General features: G+C 41.8%; 1 protein-coding gene across 1 annotated transcript in view; it reads right to left on the bottom strand.

Annotated features, from left to right (window-relative positions):
* Window positions 1-7,632: 7,632 nt before the first annotated feature.
* LOC134614990 (integrin alpha-IIb-like) overlaps window positions 7,633-25,400 on the bottom strand; it is a 65,673-nt gene continuing 47,905 nt past the window's right edge. Inside the window, exons 20-32 of the mRNA XM_063459315.1 lie at window positions 24,804-24,929; window positions 21,989-22,056; window positions 18,537-18,693; window positions 15,984-16,070; window positions 12,807-12,886; window positions 12,512-12,592; window positions 12,232-12,343; window positions 11,892-12,041; window positions 11,617-11,787; window positions 10,631-10,744; window positions 10,122-10,223; window positions 9,085-9,207; window positions 7,633-8,957 (exon numbers count right to left, since the gene is read on the bottom strand). Of these exons, the coding sequence (XP_063315385.1) occupies window positions 8,883-8,957; window positions 9,085-9,207; window positions 10,122-10,223; window positions 10,631-10,744; window positions 11,617-11,787; window positions 11,892-12,041; window positions 12,232-12,343; window positions 12,512-12,592; window positions 12,807-12,886; window positions 15,984-16,070; window positions 18,537-18,693; window positions 21,989-22,056; window positions 24,804-24,929 (1,446 nt within the window). The 3' untranslated portion in view covers window positions 7,633-8,882. The remainder of the gene's footprint in view (window positions 8,958-9,084; window positions 9,208-10,121; window positions 10,224-10,630; window positions 10,745-11,616; window positions 11,788-11,891; window positions 12,042-12,231; window positions 12,344-12,511; window positions 12,593-12,806; window positions 12,887-15,983; window positions 16,071-18,536; window positions 18,694-21,988; window positions 22,057-24,803; window positions 24,930-25,400) is intronic.

Consider the following 25,400-nt stretch of genomic DNA (forward strand, 5'->3'; position numbering starts at 1 on the left):
CCTTCCCGACGACAACAGCCATCGAGCTGCGAAACCTGAAGGAAGTCCATTCCAACGCTTACTCAACGGAACCAAACATGTATATGAGCAGTCAAATCCCGGAACCCAAAAAGAAACGTACCCATCCGTCCCGAACCCTCCAACCTTACTAGAGCGGGCCCCACGCCGCCCCAGAGATTGCCTACGGACCACCGTGACACCTCCACCCGAGTACGCTCTATAATGAACAAGACAGAGCATCGGCCATCGTATCGGTAACCACCGGACAAACCCTGACCAGCCGCCCCTAGACTCAAACAGCACCGAGCCAGAGTACCAGAGTACCTCCGGGGTATAGGGTACTGTAACATGCGAAGACAGCCAGCATCACCCCACGATGGTCCCCGAGGAAAACCCACCCCTTTGTTCGTGAGCTGGGTACCACATGCCTACCATGCCACCAGAAAGGGGGACCTCCAAGAACACCAGAGTCCGTCAGAGCCAGCGTATTGGGCAAGAGGCAGCACACCACCGAGACCCAAATCCCCAAAACCTACTGCGGCGGCAAAACAGTTGGAAGCCAGTGGAAAGGACTCAGGGGCCAGATTGCACAAGCCAGCGTTAAAAGAGGCCCCTGCAGGAACCCCATACAGTCCCAAGGGCAACCCCAACAGGCAAAGCCCAGCTTTCCCAGGAGAGACCATGAGTAGCGCGGCCGAAACCCACAACGCCCCTCCAAACCACAGACGCCTCCTGCCCGATGCCCCATACCGCAGCCAGGGGCACCGACGTTCCCCTTACAGGAATTGATCCCACTATCCAGAGACAAGAGCACACATCCCGACCCACGGATAAGGCCCGGGCCACGGAACTCCGAAACTCCAATCCCAAGAAAACACTGTAGCAGTAGAGCGCGTACATGCACCACTGACGGTCCCACACAAGCGACATCGGGAGCAACTCACGTGGAGGCACATAGCCACCTAATCCTGACCGTCAGAAAAACACAGCCCGAAACCACAACTCGACGGGCATACCGGCAGCAGCCGGAAAACCGATTCCACAGCCGCCTTCGTCAGCCCTACCCACGCAGACCGCTGTGGTGAGCCACCAACTCAAAACCCAGCCCCGGAAAGAAACGACAACCGAGTAAATAATGAATCAGGCTACATCAACCCCGTTCCTCCATGGGCACCACATCCCCCAGGGGGGACCCGCAAAGTGGACCCCAGGGGCCCACTAAACGATCGGGAAGTCAGCTAACCGAGCGCTCTTGGTAAACTGGACCCACATCACCCGAAAGGAGCACTCTGAGGGTCCTGCCCCGAGAGCACCCATGTCCCCACCCCGACAGATTGCAGAGAGGACGAGAAACGCACCGTGCTGAGGCACCAGGCGAGTCCTAAGTATCACCAGAGGCCGCAGTCCATCCCGCCCCAGGCCAAGAAGGGGCGCACCGCCAACGAAAGTGCAAAACGTACCTCCACCAACCCAGCTCTGACAGCAGCGCATTCTCGGGGAGCCCTCACCCCGACCATGCTATCCAGAACACAGGGTGCATTCGAACATGCGCCATGGGGCGCTACCGTCCACGGCACGTACCCCATGACCCACCCGGAAACCTTAATGTTCCTTTTTAGTCAAGGCACCCCCGAGGCAGGAGGAAACGCCCCTGCAGTAAAAAGCCCCTCCCCCCATCTGCACCCTAGCATTGCGCGCAAGCCAAGCGAGCCATAGTAGCTCAGCAACACCCAGAGTCACGCGAACCCTGGACGCTGCAGGAAAGCGCACTTAAACATACGATACATATTGACAATTAAGGGGGAGGGGGAAGCGGCGTCCATGCACCCAAGTACTTGGATTATATTTCAGGTTCTCTTTTTTTTTTTTTTTTGAACGTTTAACCTCCTTCCTGTATTTGTCATTGTATTTTTATCTCTCATCATTTTTTTATTTTATTTTTTTATTTTTTTATTTTTTTTATTTTGTTATTTTTTGTGATTTATTCCATGTGGCAATTTACAGATTATTTCTGTCCTGTAATAATTTGTTTTTATCTTTTTTTTTTTTTTTTTTATTGTGTGCAAGAGGACCAGACTGAATAAAGGAAGGAACAACGTATGCACGCGAAGCGCGAAAAGGAGGGGGGAAGCGTACTCACCGGTCGCAGCCTGGCGATCCAAGCCCGGCACTGCGCTCACAGAAGGCTGAGGCGAAGAAACAGCAGTCCCAACATCCACAGAAGACATCAGCTCTGATCCAGGCGCCACCTGCTGGACGGTCCATGAACTGCAGCAGTATCCTGAGAAGAAGCAGCAGAGAAGATGAGAGCCCACGCCCCAGAGGAGATGGCCGAGGTAAGTGACCTACATGGGGGGGGGGGGCAGGCTTAGTAAGGGGGGGGGCGGGCAGAGGGGAGAGACAGAGAGGGGGGGGATACAGCAGAAAAGGGGGAACAGGATGGGAGAGGGAGAGGGGGGGAAATTAGAGCAGAAAAGGGGGGGGGGGAAGGGGGCCACCGAAGAGGGGGGGGGGGGGGTGGAGAGGAAACCAGGCAAGCGGAGGGGGGGGGGACCAGCCAAGGGGGGCCCCCAGCGGAAAGGACAGCCCAACAGGGGAAGGAGGGAAAGAGGGGGACAGGTGAGACAGCCCTGGGAGCCTTCCTCATTGGCAGAGGAGGCTCCCGACGAGCAAGGGGACCCCCCCTGGACTCCCCACGGCGGTACCAAGGTACCCCGCGCGGCCCGCAAGGGCCTACTCACCACCACACCACCCCGCGGGCCGCGGGGGGACCCGGACCGTTGCCGGGCGGCCGCCTGCCGCCCGGATGGCTGTAACCGCCGCCCACCGCCCCCGGACCGCAATCCAGCACAGGCGGCCGGGGCGGATGGTGAAATGAGGAGAAAACATGTAGGCCGCGCGGCATCCGCACCAGGAGGCCGCGCGGCGGTGGCAGGCCGCATCCCCGGCCTTGTAGCAATAGGCCGCGCGGCTGCGGAAGCAGAAAGCCGCGCGGCGGTACCAGGCCGCATCCCCGGCCTGGGAGTCCCAGGCTGTGCGCCAATGGAAGCGGCTGGCTGCGCGGCAGTGGCAGGCCTCGTGGCAAAGGCCGTGCCACGCGCGCAGCCGCGGAAGGCCGCAAAGCACAGCAACTGGAGGTAGGCCGCGTGTCTGGAGCCCCCAGACACGCGGCCCGTTGATGCCTCGGGCCCGGGCTCCACCTCATCAACCGGGCCCGAGGAGTGGAATCAGGGGAGAGCCTGGCAGGTGGGTGGGAACGCCTGCCAGTGCTGTTGCGGCCCCCAGGGGCAGGGGCCGCAGGGGAGGCAGCAGGGGAGACCCCAGGGGGTGCTCCAGGGGAAGGCAGCAGGGGGAGGTAGGCCACGGGGGGGGGCCCACACCGGTAGCCATACCTCATTAATGCTTGCCCATTGTACCCACAGGTGCCGGCCACAATCCACGCTGCAGCAGCCCTGAGGGAAGCCAGAAGCCTCAAACATCAAGCTGTGTCAATCTGCAGGCCCAGGCAAACAGGAGCAGGAGACAGGAAACTGTTTGCTGGCCCGAATCCCAAGTGGCACTGAGGTAAGACCTCCCCCACACTGTCTTACACAAAACATAATCACACCCACAGATTCTTCACAACCAATCCCATGCATCTATCCCCACACTCCTACATGTGCCCTTGTCCGCTTAGCTGCGCTATCTCCCCAGGGCCTTCTCCTGTGCTGCCTCCTCTGCCTCCTGCACGTCTCTCCCTGTATCTGGGAGGAAGTGACTGCCTGTCACTTCATCCCAGCATCACCAATATTACAGGAGTCAGGTCGCACTGTTAAAGAGCTGCAGTGCCCGACCGAGGCTCCTGCTGAGCAATACGTCCACCTGATGGGCCCCCTGAGAATGCAGCAGTTCAGCCACTGGTCATGACAAATGACACTACCCCGTCCCCAAAGTAGTCATGTCAGTTTGATGCCACTCCAAGGCATCCCATGGCAGAGCCCTGCTGAAGAGCTCTTGCATAGGGAAAATGCCCTGTGCTTGTTCAGCTTAGCGTGAACAAATTTAATGACATGCTTGTCCTGTGTTTACTGGTAACCTGTCTCTGGTGTCCCTATAATGAAATACCGCAGGACAAAAGAGGGACATGGTTGTAAGAGGGTGTTGTATGTATTTGTATGGGGAGGCTGCCTGTGGTTTTGTATGCATTTAAAAGCTGCTTGTGAGTTTGCATGCATGGCGTAGGCTGCTTGCGGTGTTGTGTGGGGGGCAGTTAGACTATCTGTAGTGTTGTGTGTTTGTGGAGAGCCTGATTGTGTGGTGGTAGACTGCTTGTGGGGTTGCACGTGTGGGTAGATTACATGTGGCATAATGTGTGTGAGAATGCTGCTTGTGGTGTTGTGTGTGTGTTCTGTTTTTGGGTTACATGTGTGAGGGAGGCTGCTCGAGAGGGTACGCTAGAGGCCTGTTAGTTGAGTAGATAGGTGTTGCGGTATTTTGTATGGGGGGTGAGGGCTGTAGTATATGTGTAAAGGGTTAGGAACTGTAGTCTGTGTAGGGGTGATGATGGCTCCAGTGTGTGTGTGTGTGAGACATGGGCTGTAGTATATGGAGGGATAGGGATTGCAGTGTGTGATAGGAAATGTAGTGTTAGGTGGAGATACGGGTTGTAGTATATGGTATCTTAGGGGCTGTAGTGTATAGGGGAGAAACAAGCTGAAGTATTAAACCGTATCTGCCAAACTACTGAACGGATCTGGGTAAATTTTGGATATGTGGTTCACCCAGATCCCCCGGTTCCTAGGATATATTTATTATGGGGTTATTGCATGTTTTGGGGTCCCTGTGATATGTTTTATAAAACTATATTTCTCTGCCTGTGATAATTATATTACCCATTGTGTTCAGTAATCATATCACATATGTGTTTTTAAACTAAAGTTTATTCCCCCCTCCCTGAGGCTTACCTTGGGCCAGGGAGGGACGACTCCTGACTCCTGGAGGTCCAGTGGGAGATGAAGGTGGTCTGCATGCCTGCAAGGGAAGTATTAGAGCGTTGCCATGGTAACCCAGCAATGCTCTTGTACAGTAGAGGGAGACCAAGTTCTCCCCCCCTCCCCTTGGCATCCGGGTGGCCGAGCTGTTAAGGAAGATCTTTGAACCATTTCTCTAGGCAGGCGCTCGAAGAAGTGATTGCCCTGCAGGGGTCGGCCAAGAATAGTCCTTGACCTCTCCTGTCATCCTCGACCTACGGCCATAAACAGCCACTGGCAATTGTCCTGTTTGCCTTATTGAAGGATAGTAATCATATGAAGCCATTTATTATCACATAGCTTCTTTTAGCTTCTTTTTAAATCATAATGATAACGGAAATCACCCAAATGGCCCTGATCAAAAGTTTACATACCATTGATTGTTTGGCCTTGTTACAGACACACAAGGTGAAACTAACAGGTTATAATAGCAATTAAAGGTTAATATCCCACACCAGTGGCTATTTCATTTGCAATAAGTGTCTGTGTATAAATAGTCAATGAGTTTGTTAGCTCTCACATGTATGCATTGAGCAGGCTAGATACTGAGCCATGGGGAGCAGAAAAGAACTGTCAAAAGACCTGCGTAACAAGGTAATGGAACTTTATAAAGATGGAAAGGGATATAAAAAGATATCCAAAGACTTGAAAGTGCCAGTCAGTACTGTTCAATCACTTATTACGAAGTGGAAATTTCAGAGATCTCTTGATACCAAGCCAAGGTCAGGTAGACCAAGAAAGATTTCATCCACAACTGCCACAAGAATTGTTCAGGATACAAAGAAAAACCCACAGGTAACCTCAGGAGAAATACAGGCTGCTCTGGAAAAAGACGGTTTGGTTGTTTCAAGGAGCACAATACGACGATACTTAAATAAAAAGAAGCTGCATGGTCGAATTGCCAAAAAGAAGCCTTGACTGCACCAATGCCACAAAAAACCCCGGTTACAATATTCCCAACTACACCTTGACAGCCTCGCAGCTTTCTGGCACACTGTAATTTAGTGTGACAAGACCAATAAAGCGCTTTATGGTCACAACCATAGGTGCTATGTTTGGAGAGGGGTCAGCAAGGCCTATAGTGATAAGAATACCATCCACACTGTGAAGCATGGTGGTGGCTCACAGATGTTTTGGGGGAGTGTGAGCTCTAAAGACACGGGGAAACGTGTGAAAATTGATGGCAAGATGAATGCAGCATGTTATCATAAAATACTGGCAGACAATTTGCATTCTTCTGCATGAAGGCTGAGCATAGGACGCTATTGGACTTTCCAGCATGACAATGACTCTAAGCACAAGGCCAAGTTGACCAGTGGTCACAGCAGAAAAAGGTGAAGGTTCTGGAGTGGCCATCAGTCTCCTGACCTTAATATCATCGAGCCACTCTGGGGAGATCTCAAACGTGCGGTTCGTGCAAGACGACCAAAGACTTTGCATGACCTGGAGGCATTTTGTCAAGACAAATGGGCAGATATACCCCCTACAAGAATTAGGGGTCTCATAGACAACTATTACAAAAGACTGCATGCTGTCATTGATGCTAAAGGGGGCAATACTTAGTAGTAAGACCTAAGGGTATGCAGACTTTTGAACAGGGGGCATTTCATTTTTTTTCTTTGTTGCCATGTTTTGCTTTATGATTGTGCCATTCTGTTATAACCTACCGTTGAACATGAATCCCATAAGAAATAAAAGAAATGTTTTGCCTACTCACTCATGTTATCAAAATGGTACATATATTACCAATTCACCAAGGGTATGCGAACTTTTGAGCACAGCTATATATATATACTCAAAAGTTGTGTGTGTGTGTGTGTGTGTGTGTGTATACACACACACACAATTTTTCATTTTTCAAGTTTTCATTATGCACCGTTTTCAAGCTTCTGAGCATCTGAATAATTCACCCCCAATGACAGCAGAAAGTTTTCTTTAACCACTTCAGACCCACTCCACACCCTTAACCCCTCGAGGACTGTACCTTTAAGTTACAGAAATTCAAGCTTAATTTCTTTTCACTCTGAGCATTTTTTTGACAATTAAATGAAACAATTTAGAACAAAAATGTCGCACTCGAAAATTATTCTAATTAATCTTCTTTATCGAACTGTTCTATAACCTGAATGTGGCCATTTGTTGTCAATCTACCAGAATTCCTTGTTGACTCACAATTTAATAAACAGAAAATAAAATAAATACTTTATTTTGCTTTTTGTTCCCTATCAGTAAAATTTTTGGATGTGGAATTTTGTAAAGTAATAATTAAGTCTTAAACGAAACGGAATGACAAACAGAATGTAACATAAGATAATACTCCTATTTCCTCTTATATATTGCTGTTTCCTTCCTGGAATTACAATCAAACCATATCTATTACATGATGCTTGACCTCATAAATGAAAAGGTTAACTCATACACTAACAGATTATTTAATTAAAGTGAGGATTGTTGGGAATTTAGGGTAAGTGAATTTCAAACTGATGGCCAAGTAGCAAAACTGAAAGCAGAATTCCTATCAAATCACTGTTATTGAATAAGTGTGATCTTCATAACTCTGAGATCTTAGACGGAAAACTGGTGTTATATCTTAAATAAAGAAATTTGCAAGCCCCCTAAGAAAGGCATTCTAGATTGCTTTAATCACATTTCTATATATTTGTGAAGAATAATAATGTTATAAATTCACATATCAGAAAAACTACAAAATGTTATTATTGCTGCCACCAGTCTTGATACCTTCTTCTCATGATGAGATCTGATCTGTTAACAATTCATTTTCCTAATACAAAATATACCTACATAAGTAAGGTTAGCATGTCACCTACACCTAGGTGACATGCAATTGGATTTTGTGTAAATCACAAAAAATAAAGCAAATCTCTTCTAGAAATGGATATCTTCACCTTTCTGTTCTGCTGTAGCAGCCACTACTTCGTTCTCAAACCAAATTCCAGAAAATCACAGTATAGGTTAATAAATATACTACAATTAATTTCACTATTTCTTATACAAAAAATGGACCTGAAAAATGGTTCAAAATGATTAATTTCACCTGGAACTGTTCGTCAGATCGGTACAAAAAATTCAACCAGGCAATCTCATTTTTCTTTTTGAAAATAGTCAAAACTAGAGTATTTTTAGGTCCTTTGTAATACATATACAAATATCTTGTATATGACTCAACAGTTTACATATTTATTGTAAACACAGCAAAGTGAAAATTTGAATGACATGTATTTAATGTAATTGTACAATTACATTAAACTTAAATGTAATAAAGGTTAAAAACTGTGTTATTATACAGCTATGTGTATTATTGTCATTGGATTAAGGCAGGGGATAACAGTTATTTGGAGTTCTGTGACACATTCACTCTGACACATCAGATATTTTAAGTTCTTACTAACTATGGACATCATGATAAAAAAAGAGTAATTCCAAAGAACTTTTCTGCCAGAAAAAGGTCACACTTGGGTGGTATGTAGCATGAATTCATGTGTGTCGTTTTCTGCAATTAAAACAGAAACCAGTCTGTTGTTCAATTTTATTGTCGTTTTTAAAGGGTTCATTTCTTCAGGACACAGAAATTTCACAGGGAGCTGAATGATACAGGGATATTAAGCTAGTGATGATGCAGTTGAGCAATGTGAGGTTCTTATAGCGAGGTTCTTCTGGGAGCTGAATTCCATGGTTTATGAAGGTAAGACAGTGAATTCCAAAGCTGATGGTAGATAAATGATTGTTCAAGATATGCAGGCCACCAACACGTTGCCCTCAAGCTTGTGTAGAACTACAGTTCTCATATTTCTTTATCACCAAAACTGAAGAGTTAAAGGTTCCTTTTGGTTAACCCTGCCATCGATTATGGATCTAGTCTAACTGTTGATCATTAGTTAACTCATCCTGGTCATCCGTAGGAGGTCTCATCCTCCTGAAGAATCCAAGCTATGAGTGGAGAAGAGAAAAAAGCACAATGTAAGGAAATAAATATCTAAAACACCTTATGGCTTTCTTAGGTCACAAATACTAATCTAATAGGTGAAATATATGAGGATAATTGTGCTACACTTACCTTCCACATAACAAATACAAACAGGGCCAGTATCAGAAGCCCTGCCAGGACTCCTACAATTACCCACCACAGGGGAACCTCTTTTTGTCCATCAGGGCTAATCCACAGCACACTTGTTTGTGCCTGAAAAGTTTTTGAGACAAGGACACAGATGTGGGATTATTAAAAAAAGACAAAAGCAGAAGGAAGAAATTATCGAATTACCCGGCCATAAATAATTGCATATTCCATCACTTCTATAAAAATGCAGAGTTAAAAATCAGAAAAGGAAATTAAATAAGAATTTTGTATTGTCGCATTTAAAAAAAAAAAAAAAAAAACCCTCCTTTGTTAGAATGATCCTTATAGATACATCAAAATCAGTGGGAAAAATCCAACTGCACATTTTATATGTAGATACAAATATGTTGTTACTTTATAGAATCAACAAGACATTTATCTTACAATCAGGGCACTTGGTGTCTTGGGGTGTCAAAACATGCACATTTAGAGTCATTACTTACTAGCTTTATATTCCTGGTGACAGAACTGAATCTCTAATTTATATACCACTAGCATTGCCTATATAAAATAAATTCTTTCAAGGCCTCACCATTAAAAGAACACTAACAAGCAATGAGTCGATGAGTTCTTTTTAATTTTCAAAATACTTGGTGGCCTTTTCTTTAAGCTTGTCTTTATGAAAGGACCATAGCAATCTCCTTGCTGCATCCCAGTCGTCCTCTGCTGATGTCATCAATATTGATGACTTACGTCCAATCAGATGCTTCTCATAGAACAGTTCTATTTTATTCTCTCCCCTTGTCATGTCTTCCTCACCCATGGATCCTGCCCAATTATTAACTTCGATACATTCCTTCTCTTTGACAAACCTACATCATTAATGTTCTACATTCATTCATCCCCCAATATACCTACTATTCCTGCATCTTTACCTCCACAGCCCTTATATCACCCCCTATTGTTCTCGTGGTGACTGTATAATTACAAGTCTATGCAATGCTATACAAGAATTGGAAAATATATTGGAAACTTACGGTGGTATCATTGGCCAGTAGTGTCGTGGGCTGAACAATGTATGGAACACCTGTGACCTGGAAGGAACCTTGAGAAAGCAGTGTGAACGGCTGTTGGGGTCTCTGTGGAGGGCAAGGAGAGTCATTTTTATTCTGCGCTGTGGAACTTGTTGGCGCTATGTAAATAATTGTAATCATATGCCTTTACTCACTGCAATTACTCAGAATGCCCTATAACATGGGAACCATCAAAGCTTCAGGATATTTGGAGAGGTCACTGCAGAATTTCCCATGAGATAACCTTATTACGTGGTCTACAGAGGTGAGTGGGGATGATTTTTTTATAGCAGTGCCCCCACTTTCATTATTAAAATTACCATATCATTATGCTATCCATTTTCAATCGGAACTAGGCTGTTTGAGAATGTTGAGGATGTAAGGAATCCGTACCATTTGTGTGCCACGAGGGGTAAAGGGAGATGTCAATCTGGATCACAGAGAAGCCACTGGGGAAGTTAATAGTCTTTTACCTTCATGAAGCTTGGTATCCAGAGGATGCTGTGTAGCGTCAATGTTGCCCGTTGCCCCTGCTCCAGGTTGTCTATCAAGCATTGTACCTCCCAGCAGGTAACACCACTGCAATTCTGCGGCCAAATAGTTACATAGAAATATTTCATATAAACATTCTCCTTATATTTAGTGTTGTCACCAACATGCAAAAAAAAAAAAAGGAAATACACCTAATGAAACAAAATGTATTGTGCCATCTTTAAAGCCAACATTTCAACTCACACAGTGATATTTAAAGGCTTAAAAAGGACACTCGGGTCACCATAACAACTTCATCTAAATTAAGTTGTTATAGTACCAGGACGCTCCCAGGCACACTCTTACCTTAAGGGGTTAAACCTTTCTCAAATGGTTTCAAACTGTTCAATCCTAAAGTGTGCTTCCAGCGCCGAACTGCAGGTCCCCTACTTTCAGGAAGCGTGGAGTGTGCAGGGGAACCACTGATTTTCCCTAGAGAGGTCTGGTAAGAGTGCGCCCAGGGGCTTCCTGGTACCCGAGCAACTTTATTTAGATAAAGTTGTTACGGTAACACTCAGGTCACAAAATGCCCCCAAATCCTCCATATGAAAGTGTAGCTGTACATACAACATATGCTCATTTAAAGAGCATAGAATTGTATCTATATACAGAATTGTATCTAGCAGAATTGCTAGCAAATTTATAGTTTGAAAGAAAAAAAAATAAAAAAAAAAAAGGTCTTTCCCCCAACTGTCAATCATTTCTTTGGTATAGACACCTGGTAGCCCCCCTTTGCCTCCAGCATAGCAACCACAGTGTATGTGCTTAGGTTTCTATGGTTACTTCCTAGTTGATGCTTTTAGCATTGGCTAGGCCCGAGTACAATAACTTATTTTAAAAAGTGATTATAGACAAAAGATATAAGCAAAGCACGATTGAGCTAAAGGGAAACTCAGATAACATTTATTTTTTTCACATATACAATCACCAGATGAATGGTGCGTATTTTCTTCTTTCCGTCTTCCGTCAAGGCAATAATCTCTTCTTCTTCTTCTGTAGAATCTTCCGCATCTATTATATCTGTGTCTCTCTTGTATAGTCTTTGATCACCAATCATGCTGTAGTTCTTGGGTGCTTCAGTAACCACAGAAAAGTCCAACTATTGAGAATAATAAAGCGATAAAAATGAAAATTATTGAGAGAGTATGAACTGAGAAGTTATGGCATCGTTAGGTAGGTGACACAATGGGTCGTTTTCCTGACCTCCAGGGGGTTCAGTTTTGACTGGTTGAAGCAAGTCATTTTGTCATCCACCTCTATGTCCAGGGGATACAAAAAGAAATCTCCTTCGTAGCGTTCGGGAATCTGTACAACTAAGTGGGCGTGCACTGTTCCCGGGCCGGTATTGTGCAGCTAGACACAGAGAAAAATAAGAAATGAGGTGACAAATCGGCAATGAAAGTTTATCCCCGGTTATATAAATGTATCTGCAGAGCAAAAGTGGACTACAACATTTTAGATGGATAAAATTCTACAAGTTAAATTTATACTATTACAGGTGATGTCCTGTGATGTTTCCCATCTCATAAACATGAAGATGTACCTCGTATACGTGCTTCACTTCCTCTCCGTAATCCTGGGGTCTCTTTTTCTCTACTTCTTCATTAAATTCCCATTTTGGCAGTGGCAGAATAATTTCTGGTGGGTATGAACTCCTGGAAATAAGGAGAAAGACCTCTGTTGGCACTTAAATAATGGCTCCACGTGTTAACCAAACAAATTAAGCTCCAAACATTCCCTCTGTTTATACCCACCATTACCTGTCTGTGACTGTGACCACATTTACTTCTAAACAAAATCAGAAGATAATGGCAACTTCTTACCCACGAAGTTCTAGTGAGGCTTTCACAATAACGTCCAACTGCACCCAAACAATCGAGCTACTTGAATTTTGACTGTTTCGACTAAGAAAATAAAGCCAAAATCACATGTCATCAGCAATCTATGCTACGATGTGTTATGTAACTAAAAGTTATTTACATATTTCTACAGATCAGAATTACTATATATAGCAGATGACTTTCTCAACTTAGCACCAGCTGCTACACCACCAAAAATCACTATAAAATATATCAAATGTCTTATTTACTGTTAAAGGGTGGAGGATATCACTGTTACCTCTTTATCTGCATTGGGAAAGTGATGTTACTTCCATAATTCTCCAAGTTGCTAAAAGCAAGTTGCAGTTCTGCATGGATCTATAAAGTCAAGAATGTAAAACAATTTTCACTTAGGAACCAAATGGTAGTGAAGAGGACACATAGATGTAGGTTGCATCAGAAAAATACTGAAGACGGATACATTGATCATTTCAGAATAAAACAGACAGAATTAAAATTCTTAAAGTTTGACTCAAGTCACACAGACCACAGGTTCCCAGGGGGTACAAGCACCACAAGAAGAAACATAGAAACATAGAATGTGACGGCAGATAAGAACCATTCGGCCCATCTAGTCTGCCCAATATTTCAAAATACTTTTAATTAGTCCCTGGCCTTATTTTAAGTCTAGGATAGCCTTATGCCTATCCCACGCATGCTTAAACTCCCTCACTGTGTTAACCTCTACCACTTCAGCTGGAAGGCTATTCCATGCATCCACTACCCTCTCAGTAAAGTAATACTTCCTGAAATTATTTTTAAGTCTTTGCACCTCTAATCTAAGACTATGTCCTCTTGTTGTGGTGGTTCTCCTTCTTTTAAATATGGTCTCCTCCTTTACTGTGTTGATTCCCTTTATGTATTTAAATGTTCCTATCATATCCCCCCAGAAGGGGGTATGCCTGCAGCTGGCCGGCTGTAAGCTAAGGCTCAGAAGGTACCTGCTTACTTAGATGACAGGTTGCTAGTCTGCCCAAATAAAGTGTCCGTCGGGATAATGGAGGTGGCCCTATGGTGTAGCCAACTGGGTTAGGAAGTCACTCTGGCCCCACCATCATTGAACAGCGCACAAGAGAGCAGTCCTGGAAGAGCAGGGAAAGAATCTCCAGAGAAAGGATCCCCACTAGACTCCAGGGAAAGGATCCCCACTGGAAATGCTTACAGCTGAATTCTGGCTATGTTTGTATACTTTTTATTTAAAGCATATGTTCAAACAGCTACTAGATGCATACTTGAAAAAACAGAATATTCAAGGATATAATATTTCAATGTAGGATAATAACTGTTTGATCCAAGGATAAATCTGACTGTCATTCTGGGGTCAAGAAGGATTTTTTTTCCTAGCTTGTTGCAAAATTGTGCTTCAAACTGGGTGTTTTGCCTTCTTTTGGATCAACAGCAAAAAACAAATGTGAGGAAGGCTGAACTTGATGGACGCAAGTCTCTTTTCAGCTATGTAACTATGTAACTATGTAACTATACAGTGTAACATTCTTCATTCTTCCACTGGGTAGGTATATTAGTACTTCGGGAATACTGTGCTTCTGAACTTCGGCAATTCGACACTTCGGAACTTCGACACTTCAGCAATTTGGAACTTCGGCAATTCAGACATTCGGAAGTATCCGAATTTCCGAATTTCCCCCGAATTGACATTCGGAACGAAACTAATTGCACATGTCTAGTAAATGTGTGTGTCTGTCAGTGTGTGTCAAATCAATGAGAATGTGTGTCAAATTGAGAGTATGTCAATGAATGTGTCTGTCAGTGTTATATCAGGGAGTGTGTCTGTCAGTGAGTGAGTGTGTCAGTTTCCTTTGAGTGTAAATGTGTGTTTGTGTGTCAGTGTCCTCTGTGTGTAAGTGTGTGTCAGTGTCCTCTGTGTGTGTATCAGTGTCCTCTTTATGCAAATGTGTGTGTGTCCTCTATGTGTAACTATAAAGTGTGTATTCAGATCCCATCCTGAGGGATTGCAGACTGCCCAGGTACTCTATAGATAGGCGGGTTGTGCAGCACTAGGCTCTACCCCTAAGGATCTATCGAGAAGGGGCATGATATACCGGGGGGGTGGAGCCTAGTGCTACACACCCCACTTATTGTCAGAACACCTGGGCAGTCTACAACCCCTAGGATTGACTCTGTGTATTGTATTTTCATTTTGTGACTTTAATAAATTAGATCAATAGATCTTACACTCCTCCCTACATGCACATTATTCACATTATGTCATATTTATTTTAAAATATTCTTAACTATCTTTAACCAGACTTGTTCTCCAACATCGGATTAACTTAAATATCAGTGTCTACATGGTTCATTTGGAACTTGAATCAATAGAAATGGCTTTCTATACTTACTTAGGAATTTTTTTTTAGACCTGCAATGGAACGCCCCTATAAAAGGTTGAAAAACACTGACTTAGACCACTTCATCTCAACAGTTTAAACCCTTCAAGGAAAAACATTGCCATTTTGCAGAAACCCCCAGTTGCCCACTGCAGGCACTTTTGCTGCAACAACGGAGTTTGACTCAGTCACATAACATCTGAAATTCGAAAGGACTTCAAACGCTACCAAATTCAGCTCAGAGAAATACATTGAACTCAGTCCTGTCCTATAAGAAGCATTTTAATTGGATAAGCGAGCAGCATTTGTCGCGCATGTGCATCAGGTCCCCAATGCTCTTCTAAGAGGAGCATTGGAGTGGACAGTCAACGAGGAAGCCTTCTTGATGACGTCGCAGGCAGAGGAGCAATTTTTTTCAGGTTTTTACACAGCAAAATGAGGGCCTGAATCTAATTAAGAACAAGGACACTATCGTGTTAGGAATACAGGTTTATATTCCTATATTAACGCTATAGTGTTCCTTTAAGTAACTAATGTGTCAATTAGCGTAACAGATCCAATGTGTCTGGCAGCATTATTGCAACCTTTATGATGATCAGTTAATTGACACCTGAATGACCGATCGCCAGGACATGTTTATGTCCTTTGTCTTCAGAAATTGGAAAAACTACTCACACCACGATAGGAGTGAGAGACTCCAACAATCGAACTACCGGGACAGTGAGTGTGAACCAATATTGATAAAATACATGATCGGTTTAAAATATTTTACATTTATAAAACTTTTAAACCATAAAACAGAAATATAATTGCCATTGTACTCTATTTGCATAAATATACATACTTTGGGCTCTTCTTTTATAACAATGGAATTCAGGTGTTCATGTGATGCTAATGAATATTCACTAAAGTGTGAATTCAAAGTGAATTTCGAATTTGAGGCCAAATAGTCAAATTGGAAACATTCGCATAGTCAGCTATGCTTGCAGTTCAACTACTCCTAACTAATTTAAATTCACTTTTAATTCTCACTTTAATAAATAACCCTGTTAGTATCTCTTAGTACTTACTGTTGTAGTGTTCTTCATGGGATTTCCAAGCTCACAAACCACAAGCTCTGTCTCGTTATCTTTTTTGGGGGTGCAGACTACCTTCTCCTGAAAAAGCAAAATAATCCATTAGAATGCCTCCGGACATTCCAAATGGACAAGGAAGGGACACTTTAATTTTATGGGTGAGTGCGGGTGTAGCCAGGAGAGGGACTGTTCTGAGACATTTTAGAAGAATTACTAATAACAATTTATGAAAATAACAATGTGTGTTATTGACAGAGACTGATTTTGAGAGAAAAAATGGTAGTGTTCTACACTCCAACAATATGGAGCCCATAGAAAATAAAATAAGGATAGAACAGTGAGTTTTGGGCCCACAAGAGGGACTACCCTTCCTAAATAGGGACACTTGGGATGTATGCATTAGTTAACATATATAAGTTTTAATTTATTATCAATGAAAAGAACAATAAAGACAGCAAAACAACATTAGCTTAATGAAGCAGTGTATAGAGCAGTGTATAGATTATGTCTCTGCAGTCTCACTGCTCAATTCTCTGCAATTAAGGATTTTAATCACATTGTTTTCTTAAAGCCTTCATGAACACTTCCTGTAAAGAGTTATCTAAAGTTTCAACTTCCTTTATTGCACATTACGTTTAAATTAGAATTTATTTCCTGCTGTGTCAATAGCTTGGTAGACTCTGCAGGAGCCTCCTGTGTATGATTAAACAGATTAACAGACCAGGTGGTAAAAACGTCTAAAGCAGGTTAACACACGATTGAAAATAAAATCTTTTTTTCATGCAGACTGTGTCAGTCACAGCCAGGGGAGGTGTGGCTAGGGCTGCATAAACGGAAACAAACGTTATTTAACTGGTGGCAGGAAAAAGAGCATTGAGACTTTAGGGACATGATCTATACAGTAAAACTGCTTTCTTAAGCTAAAGTTATTTTGCTGCCCATAGTTCCCAGTACATATGCTAAAAGAACTAAACTGGCTGTCGCTGGAATCCAGACGCACCCTTCATCTTTCCAGCCATGTGTTTAAGAAGTGATAGTGTGCGACAACACAGATTGTTGTGACCACCTAAGTGGGTCCCCTTAAACCACTTTAGAAATAACAATTAAAATACGTACAAATGGTGGATCACACTTCTTGTAACTTCCTAAAAGAAAATGAACATAAAACCATATAGTGTAATACAGTAAATTATGGATTTGGAAAAGGAAGATATAAAGATCTTGTACTCACAAGCCGGGAGCCAAATAAAATCATAAGGCTCCCATGAGTTTGGCAGTGGGACACTTAATAGGACGTCCCTGTCCTCTCTTGGGCTGTTCTGGAGATAACTGGAACAGTGGAGAAACAACTTCTTTCTTGTTCATCAATTTATTGATAAAAAGTATAAAAATACAGGACTGCTTTAAATAACACAGGGTTTAAAAGAAGCAATGTCCAATAGCCAAATGGCTACTAAAGTCCATATAAAAGCACCTAAAAATAAAGTGCAAGTAGAGCAGACTTAAAAAGTCCTTACTGGTCTTGAGAATATAGGCACAAGTGTCCTCCAAGGTCCTGATACGCGTTTCGCCCCTAATGTGGGGCTTCCAAAGCAGTCCTGTATTTTTATACTTTTTATCAATAAATTGATGAACAAGAAAGAAGTTGTTTCTCCACTGTTCCAGTTATCTCCAGAACAGCCCAAGAGAGGACAGGGACGTTCCACCATTTGTACGTATTTTATGTGTTTAAGAGCTTTTCTGGGAAACTCCCACCCTACCTGAACACAATGCTTTCCCCGACTGTTCCCACTTCCTATAACCTCCGATCCAGTACCAACACTTTACTTAGTCTACCTCAATACAAAAAGAAAACAGCCCGATCCTCCTTCTCCTACAGAGCACCGCAATTATCGAACGACCTCCCGCACAATTTAAAATCTTCCCCAAGCCTAAAATCCTTTAAGAGATCCCTCTCTACATACCTCAAAACAAAATGCCCCTGTCATGGTTGATTATATATTTCCTACCTGTTCTATGTTACATTTTGTATTTATTGTGTATTAATATTGTTTTTGTATTTTATTGTACCCTAATGTAACAATGCAATGATTTGTGGACTCAGGACATACTTGAAAACGAGAGAAATCTCAATGTATCTTTCCTGGTAAAATATTTGATGAATAAATAAATATAGGGAGCAGAAAAGGATTTGAAAGATATTGGAAGGCACCGGAAAGCCATGCACATAGTTCAAACTCCATTTTTAAGATTGAAGAATGTCAATAAAGTAGGATAAAGAAGAATATTTTGGTTAGTAATACGTACTGCATCTTTGACCATCTATGGCTGCCTTGGCTATTGCTTGAAGATACGTGGAAATGTAACAACTTATCTTTAATTTTAACTGTATGCCCTTCTTTAATTAAGTGTTCTCATCTTGCCTTTCCCAAACCTAAATCACTTCCTCCGCCAATTTCTTTCCAATATACCACGTCACCAAAAATAAGTCAGAAATTCCCATTTTCCTACTTATTAACTTTTTAATTGTCCTATACATCTACATACCTCTCCGGGATCCAGAACTTGAAAAACCTGCGCGTAGTGAGCTCCAGCAGGGAGCCTGACTAAAAGCTCGGCTTCATAGGCTCCTTCCAAAGAATTTGAGGCACTAAACTGGACATTGACCAGATTATCAGTCCCAATAACAAGGGCTTCCGGTGGCCTGATAAAATGAGAATGACAATGAGCCATTACAAACAAGATCTAAAAAGAAATATATTATTAAAATATAACCTGACTCACCGGGAGAGATTTATCATGATGATCTGAAAAGGGTCCTGGTTTATAATCTGTTCATATTTATTAAATTGATCTAAAAATGGTCTAAAAAGTGCTCTGCTTCTCTCTGCTTAAATTCCATCATGTTTCACAGAAAAATCCACCAAATATAAGAAGGGCAGGTAAAAAAAAAGAGTGAAGCAGAACACATTTCTGGTGGAAAAAGTGCTGGAAACATTTTATAAATATTTTGCATCTCTGCAAAAAATTGTATACATTCATCAATGACAGGGAGGAAAAGAATCAACTGATGAAGAAACCCAATGATTGAATAATTTGCATAGCAAAAACACCCCAAAAAAAGGTGAAAATATAGGGGATACTGAGACACATCTCCAATATTGTTTGTAACTACAGGCCACATTATAAAAGTGAATAGGAGAAATTTTATATTCATTCAATATTCAAGATAAAACACATAAAATACAAGATATATCCTATAGCAGTGTTTCTAAGCCTTTTACGGAGAGGAACCTCTGCAGGTCTAAAACAAATCCTAAGTAGCCCGTCCCTGAGAAAGTAATCTCCATGGATTTAAAGCCCAAATAAAGTACTTATATTTAAGTTAATCCGGCATTGGAGAAAAGGCCTGATAAAACATGGTAATGAATATTTTTTAAATAAATATGACATCATGTGAATATTGTGTATGTACGGAGGAGTGTATGAACTATTAATCTGAAGTATAACAGTCACAAAATGAAAATATAATACACACTTAATAGTTACACACACAGGAAACTTAAACAAACACATTTACACACGAAGGACACTGATATACACACACATTTACACACAGATGACACTGATACATACTTACACAGAGAGGACACTGACACAGAGGACACACTTATTGACACACACAGTTACACAGAGGACACTGACACAAACAAACATTTACATTAAGAGGAAACGGTTGGAGCGAGGGGTAAGACAGATAGGCGATTTATATAATGCAAGTGGAATAAAAACATTTCCGGAGCTTCAGAAGCAATTTGCTCTGCCGTCACATGAATTATTTACTTTTTTACGTATTAAACATATTTTGAATAAAATAAGTGGTACTTCAAAAGATAGGATGAATAGTTCACCTTTTTTAGGCAAATGTGTAGGGAAAATGCCAAATAAAAAAGCTCTCTCATTTTGCTATAGCCTTTTAGTTTCTACAGATGTGGATTCTATAGGTTATATGCAAAAATGGGAGATAGATTTAGATAAGCAAATAACGCAGGAAAGTTGGTATAAGGCCTTAAAAATTACGAAACATGCTTCTAGAAGCTTATCACATTGGGAGGCATTCAGCAAATTAAATATGAGATGGTATATGGTACCCTCCAGAGTAGCTCAACTGTATCCGGGAACATCTACAGCTTGTTAGAGATGCCAAAAGAGTATAGGCAACTTGTTGCATATTTTTTGGGAGTGCCCATTGATAATACCACTTTGGCAGGAAGTGGAATCCTTTTTCAAAAGGGGATTAAAGGTAGATATTAAGTGGCAACCAGAAAGCTATTTGCTTCACATGTTTCAGATAACACCTAAGGAGGAAGTATTAACAATAATGATACACTGTTTATTAGCAACTAAAATAGCTATAGCTTATAGATGGAAACAAATTCAGCCACCTTTGTTCAAAGAGGTTATGGTACGCTTAGACTCCTCAAGTTGCTATGAGAGAATGGCAAGTCGCTTGGCAGGAAGGGAAGGAAAATTCAAACTTTTGTGGCAAAAATGGTTTAATGTTAGGAATATGTATATATAGGTGCTAGGTTATGGTTAAGAAGGTAGTAGAGAAATTAAATTAATTTAAATAAAATAAGTTAATAGTTAGTGGCGTTATAAAAAGGTCTTATGCGCGCAAATAAGCTTTATAGATTGGTTTATGCAATTTATAAAAGAATATATTAAAGTAGCAGAGTACTGGATGGGCGTAAGGGAAAAAAAAGGAAAAGGGGGAAGGGAAAAGGGGATCTGAAAAAATGTATAGCATTTTCTCCTTTTTTTTTTTATATATATATACTTATATGCAAGAATAGTTTAGGAATATAATAGAGATTGGAGTTAAACACCACTAAATAATGTTGATTAGTGATGTGATATGTTTTTGTGGGTTTTTTTTAATTTTATTTTTATATTGTGTTTTTTTTATTTTTTTTAATTATATTTTTTATATATTTTTTTTCTTCTTCTTCTTGTGTTTTGTTTTTTGTTTTCTGTTTTTTGTCTTTGTCTATGTAATTGTTGTAGTATGTATATATACTGAAATAAAAAAAATAAAAAAGACACACTCACTGACAGACACACTCTCACTGATTTGACACTGATTGACACACTCACTGACAGACACACTCTCACTGATTTGACACTGATTGACACACACTCACTGACAGACAAATTCTCACACACTGACAGACAGACATACTGGGACACACACATCCACTGGCAGACACAATCATTGATTTGCCAGACATTGCCAGACACACAAACTCACTCACACTCACTGATTTGACACACACTGACAGACACACACATTCACTGACAGACACATACAGCTGGATCTGGAGTGGATGCTTTCACTGGGGTCTAGTGTGGGGCTTGTGAAATTGCCATGCTCTTCCAGCTCTGCTCCCTTGTGCACTGTGTATTAATGCCGGGGCCGGAGTGGTGATGTAACCTGGCTCCTGGCATGACCACAGGGCGCACGAGGAAGAAGTGCTGGACGATCATGAAGATTACAGCTCCATGTCTGCCTCCACCTGCATTCTCCCCCAGGACACTGTATTTGGGCACAATAGGCCTCTGCAGTCCATGTAAGCAGGAGTCTACTCTGCCTTAGCGCACAGCCGGCCTCCTCCTGCAGGGTACGAACGTGGCCAGCTGGCCAGCTCTTAGCGTACCCCCTGCCTTTGTTGCGCATATCCCAGGGGTATCATTAGTTGAGAAACAAGAGTCTATAGGATTGTAAATAAATAAAGTAAACACCAGGATAGTGGAAGCACAATAAGATGAATACTTTGGGATATATTTTTATCTTTTTTTTTTTTTTTTTTTGCTGTTCCATACCCTCTGAGGCTCTGACTTGTTGTTTTGCCTGTTGTATACTATAAATAGGTGTTTTTGTAATGTATCTACTTGGCAGCGTTGGGTAACTGGTTATGTCTCAAAACCTCACCACTCACCAGCTTGCATAGAGATGCAGGTTCGGGATGCAAATATTATCTTCTCCGCAGTCCAACAGGATGTGAGTCTAGAGGGATAAAGAAAAGCCTTTATGGTATAACAATAATCTCTCCAATTTAGCAATAGAGGCAGTACTAACGGTGATGTATTAGGGGTGATTTACTACGGGTAATTCCAGAGTGGCAGAGAGTCTAACAATGCAGACAGTGTTGTGGCTTGGTAGCCACATGGTCTGTAGGTATGTATAGGTAGGAAATAATTATGTTATTACCTCGCAGCAGGAAATTATAACATGTCAGCCAGGTTGCACTCTACTGCCTAATTGGGTAAAGGATATGTACCTCGGCCCGGGTATAAAACATGTAAAAAGAGAGAGAGCTGGTGAAAGTTCTCGTTTATAACCAGAATGGAGTAGTTGTTTGAGAAGACACTGAAACTTTGTCTATAATTTTGTTCTCCTGATCCTGAATAAAACTCCTTTCTATTTGCACTAATCTGTAAAGCCTTTGGAATGGGACTTTGACTTCTTCTAAGGGACTGCAGATCCCTTCCATGGTGCTCCAGGAATGGTAAAGACTTGTTTGGGTTCCCTAAGTGTAACACTACCATTTGGAATTAGTTATGTGAGAAGATACCAGTGTACTCGTCCCCACATAATCACAGTCCCACATATGCAGGAAAAACCTAGATTTACACAGATCACACACTTCCAGGTAAATTCTTCCAGTGCACTCCCAGGTCAATCCTCACTCCGCTGATATCATTATACACATGGTCCCCCCTGCTTAATCGTGGAGCCTCCCTTGGTTAATCTTGTTTTTTTTAGCTTTATTTTTCTTTGTTATTCAAAAAGCATATAGTATTTGAATTTGTTATATTTTCAACGGTTCATTACACTGTTGCCACTCAGATAATAAGACAGAATGCCTGGTCTTACAAAGCAGTCAAAACAGACGTTTTATGCCAATGAAACCACACAGTTAGCTAGTAAATAACAGTCAGTGTTGTGGTTTCTTTTTGTTTCCCGTGGGTCAATATCTCTCCGGTCTGAAGCCATTTTTTAAGGCTGAGCTATGTCAAATTGTACATATTACCTTGCAGTAAGTCTGAAGCAATGTCAAAAAACGGAAGAAGGTTAAACGTGGTTGATGGAACAGAGAGGAAGTCAAACCCAGCTGGAGCCCAGGAGGTGCAGATGGGTAGAGTATAAGCAGATATTTGATAAAGGTATTTAAATGACATATAAAGACTGATGACAATCTAATATGAAATATTGGCCAACTGAAATTAACGTAATGCCCTTCATCTTCCCTCATGCCCTTTGTGGCCAAACTATAACCACAAAAATAGCCATCTTTAAAATGGAAATCCTTCAAAACTGGGCAGAAAAAAGCCAACAAGTCCTATACCTCCACATTGCAAGCACCCAGTCCTTCCTGATAATAGGGGAAGAAAGGGGAACCCCATTTCCTTTTTTTTTTTTTTTTTTTTTAAATTATCACAATTACTTTTGTTATTGTTGCCCCCAATGAGTTGCCCTCTGTCTGAGCATTCCAGGCAAGCAGCAGTCTCTCTATATGCAAATGTGGAAGGAATTTGGGGTTTTCAAAATGTCCTATATCCCATATTTTGTACAGAATTTGGGCGCTTAACTCCTTAAGGACCAAACTTCTGGAATAAAAGGGAATCATGACATGTCACACATGTCGTGTGTCCTTAAGGGGTTAAAGGAAAAAAAAATTCTGCATGGTTTCTTTGTGGCTATATGGAAAAAATGCTATTTTGCCGAGCACAAACTTTCAATCTGGGCCGGGGGAATTCTTCAATCAGGGGCTTCTCACTGAGCGTACAATCGCGGTCCTCCCATGCATCTCATTGAACTGAGTGTTTTCCCCCTCTATTGAAATCAGCTTTTTCAAAACTGTCAAAAATCTAACAGACTCCAGACACATATAGCACTTCAGCAATCCAGAATGCTTGATGCGTCTGAAGTGTTCTTATAATTCTGGTCTTTCCTCATTTCAAGCTATCCTTACCTTTTGTGTCATTTTACCCCACTCCCTCTAGCATTGAGCAGGGCCCTCAACCCCTCTGTTCCTGTGTGTCCAACTTGTCTGGTTACAACTACATGTCCGTTCGTCCACCCATTGTACAGCGCTACAGAATTTGTTGGCGCTATATAAATAATAAAATAATAATAATAATATAAGAAGAGGTGTATGTTTTTAGCAGATGTCAAAATCTTTTAAACTGTAATTGCAATCTTGCATTGATACCCAAATTGTACTCTCAGTTGTGCTTAGTGAATATAGAGTTGGAATGTTGAGTTGATATGCATGTTCACTATCGGTGTTAAGATATTAAATATCACTATGCAGTGCAGCGTGTTCATTATCAGTGAATGTTCACATTCATTATACATTGTTGCATGTACATTACTAAACGATACAGTAATGCACAATATAATCCCATCGTGGAAATACCCTGATATTCGATATCCACCACTGTGGAAGTGGGAAACAGACTTTGCACTGAAGAACTTAAGTATATCTTTTCTTATATTCCCCTTTTTTACAATGTTCAGGGGTTGACTTTTTGGCGCTGACACTTTTTTTTTTTAACCAAATAATTTTTTAAGGTTTTTACGAATCACCTTTCATGTGGCTAGCATCTTGCATCTTTTAATTTTGATATGTAGTTGTGTATTTATTTTATTTTGGGGGCTTTTTTGCTTTTATTGTTCTACAAAACAACACAGATATAGATCAATATCATGCACGATATGACACGTTTGTTCACTTTGTATGTTGTCACCTGGTTCTGTAAGAAAGTCGTCCCATGTAGTACAGGCTGTAGAGCATCTGCGGAGTATTCATTAGGGAGACTGAGGTTCACACTGACAATAATGGGACTTAATTTGTCCCTAAACTCAGATTCACCCTGCAAGAGAAGACAATTAATCTACAGCTAACGATGACTGTCTTGTACAGATGGTATTACATCTTCAGTTAAGCAGTGATAATGTCTCCCAATAAGTAGTTACCGCCCATGAGGTCTCAAACTAATTTAAATGAACACTGTAGGGTTAGGAGTACAAACCTATGCCCCTGTCAAGTGCTCTTCATAGAGGAGCATTCAACGCCTTCTTATGACCTGCAATGTCACATGGTCGAGTTCGGTCAGTGCAGAGGAAGCACCTCTAGTGGCTGTCTGGAGTTTCTTAAAAACTGCAATGATTTACCATGCAGTGTTAAGCCGACAGAAACACTGCACCCAGACCACTTCAGAAGTTGCAAGTTGTCATTATCAACAGCAGATAGCTTGTAGTGGCTACAACTTACAACCTGAAAATAATTAGAAAAACACCTAACCAGGGGCTAACGGGGAGGTTGCCCGTGGGTTGGTGTGGAT

This window comes from Pelobates fuscus, chromosome 6 (genome assembly GCF_036172605.1).
Source record: "Pelobates fuscus isolate aPelFus1 chromosome 6, aPelFus1.pri, whole genome shotgun sequence".
Classification (NCBI taxonomy): domain Eukaryota; kingdom Metazoa; phylum Chordata; class Amphibia; order Anura; family Pelobatidae; genus Pelobates; species Pelobates fuscus.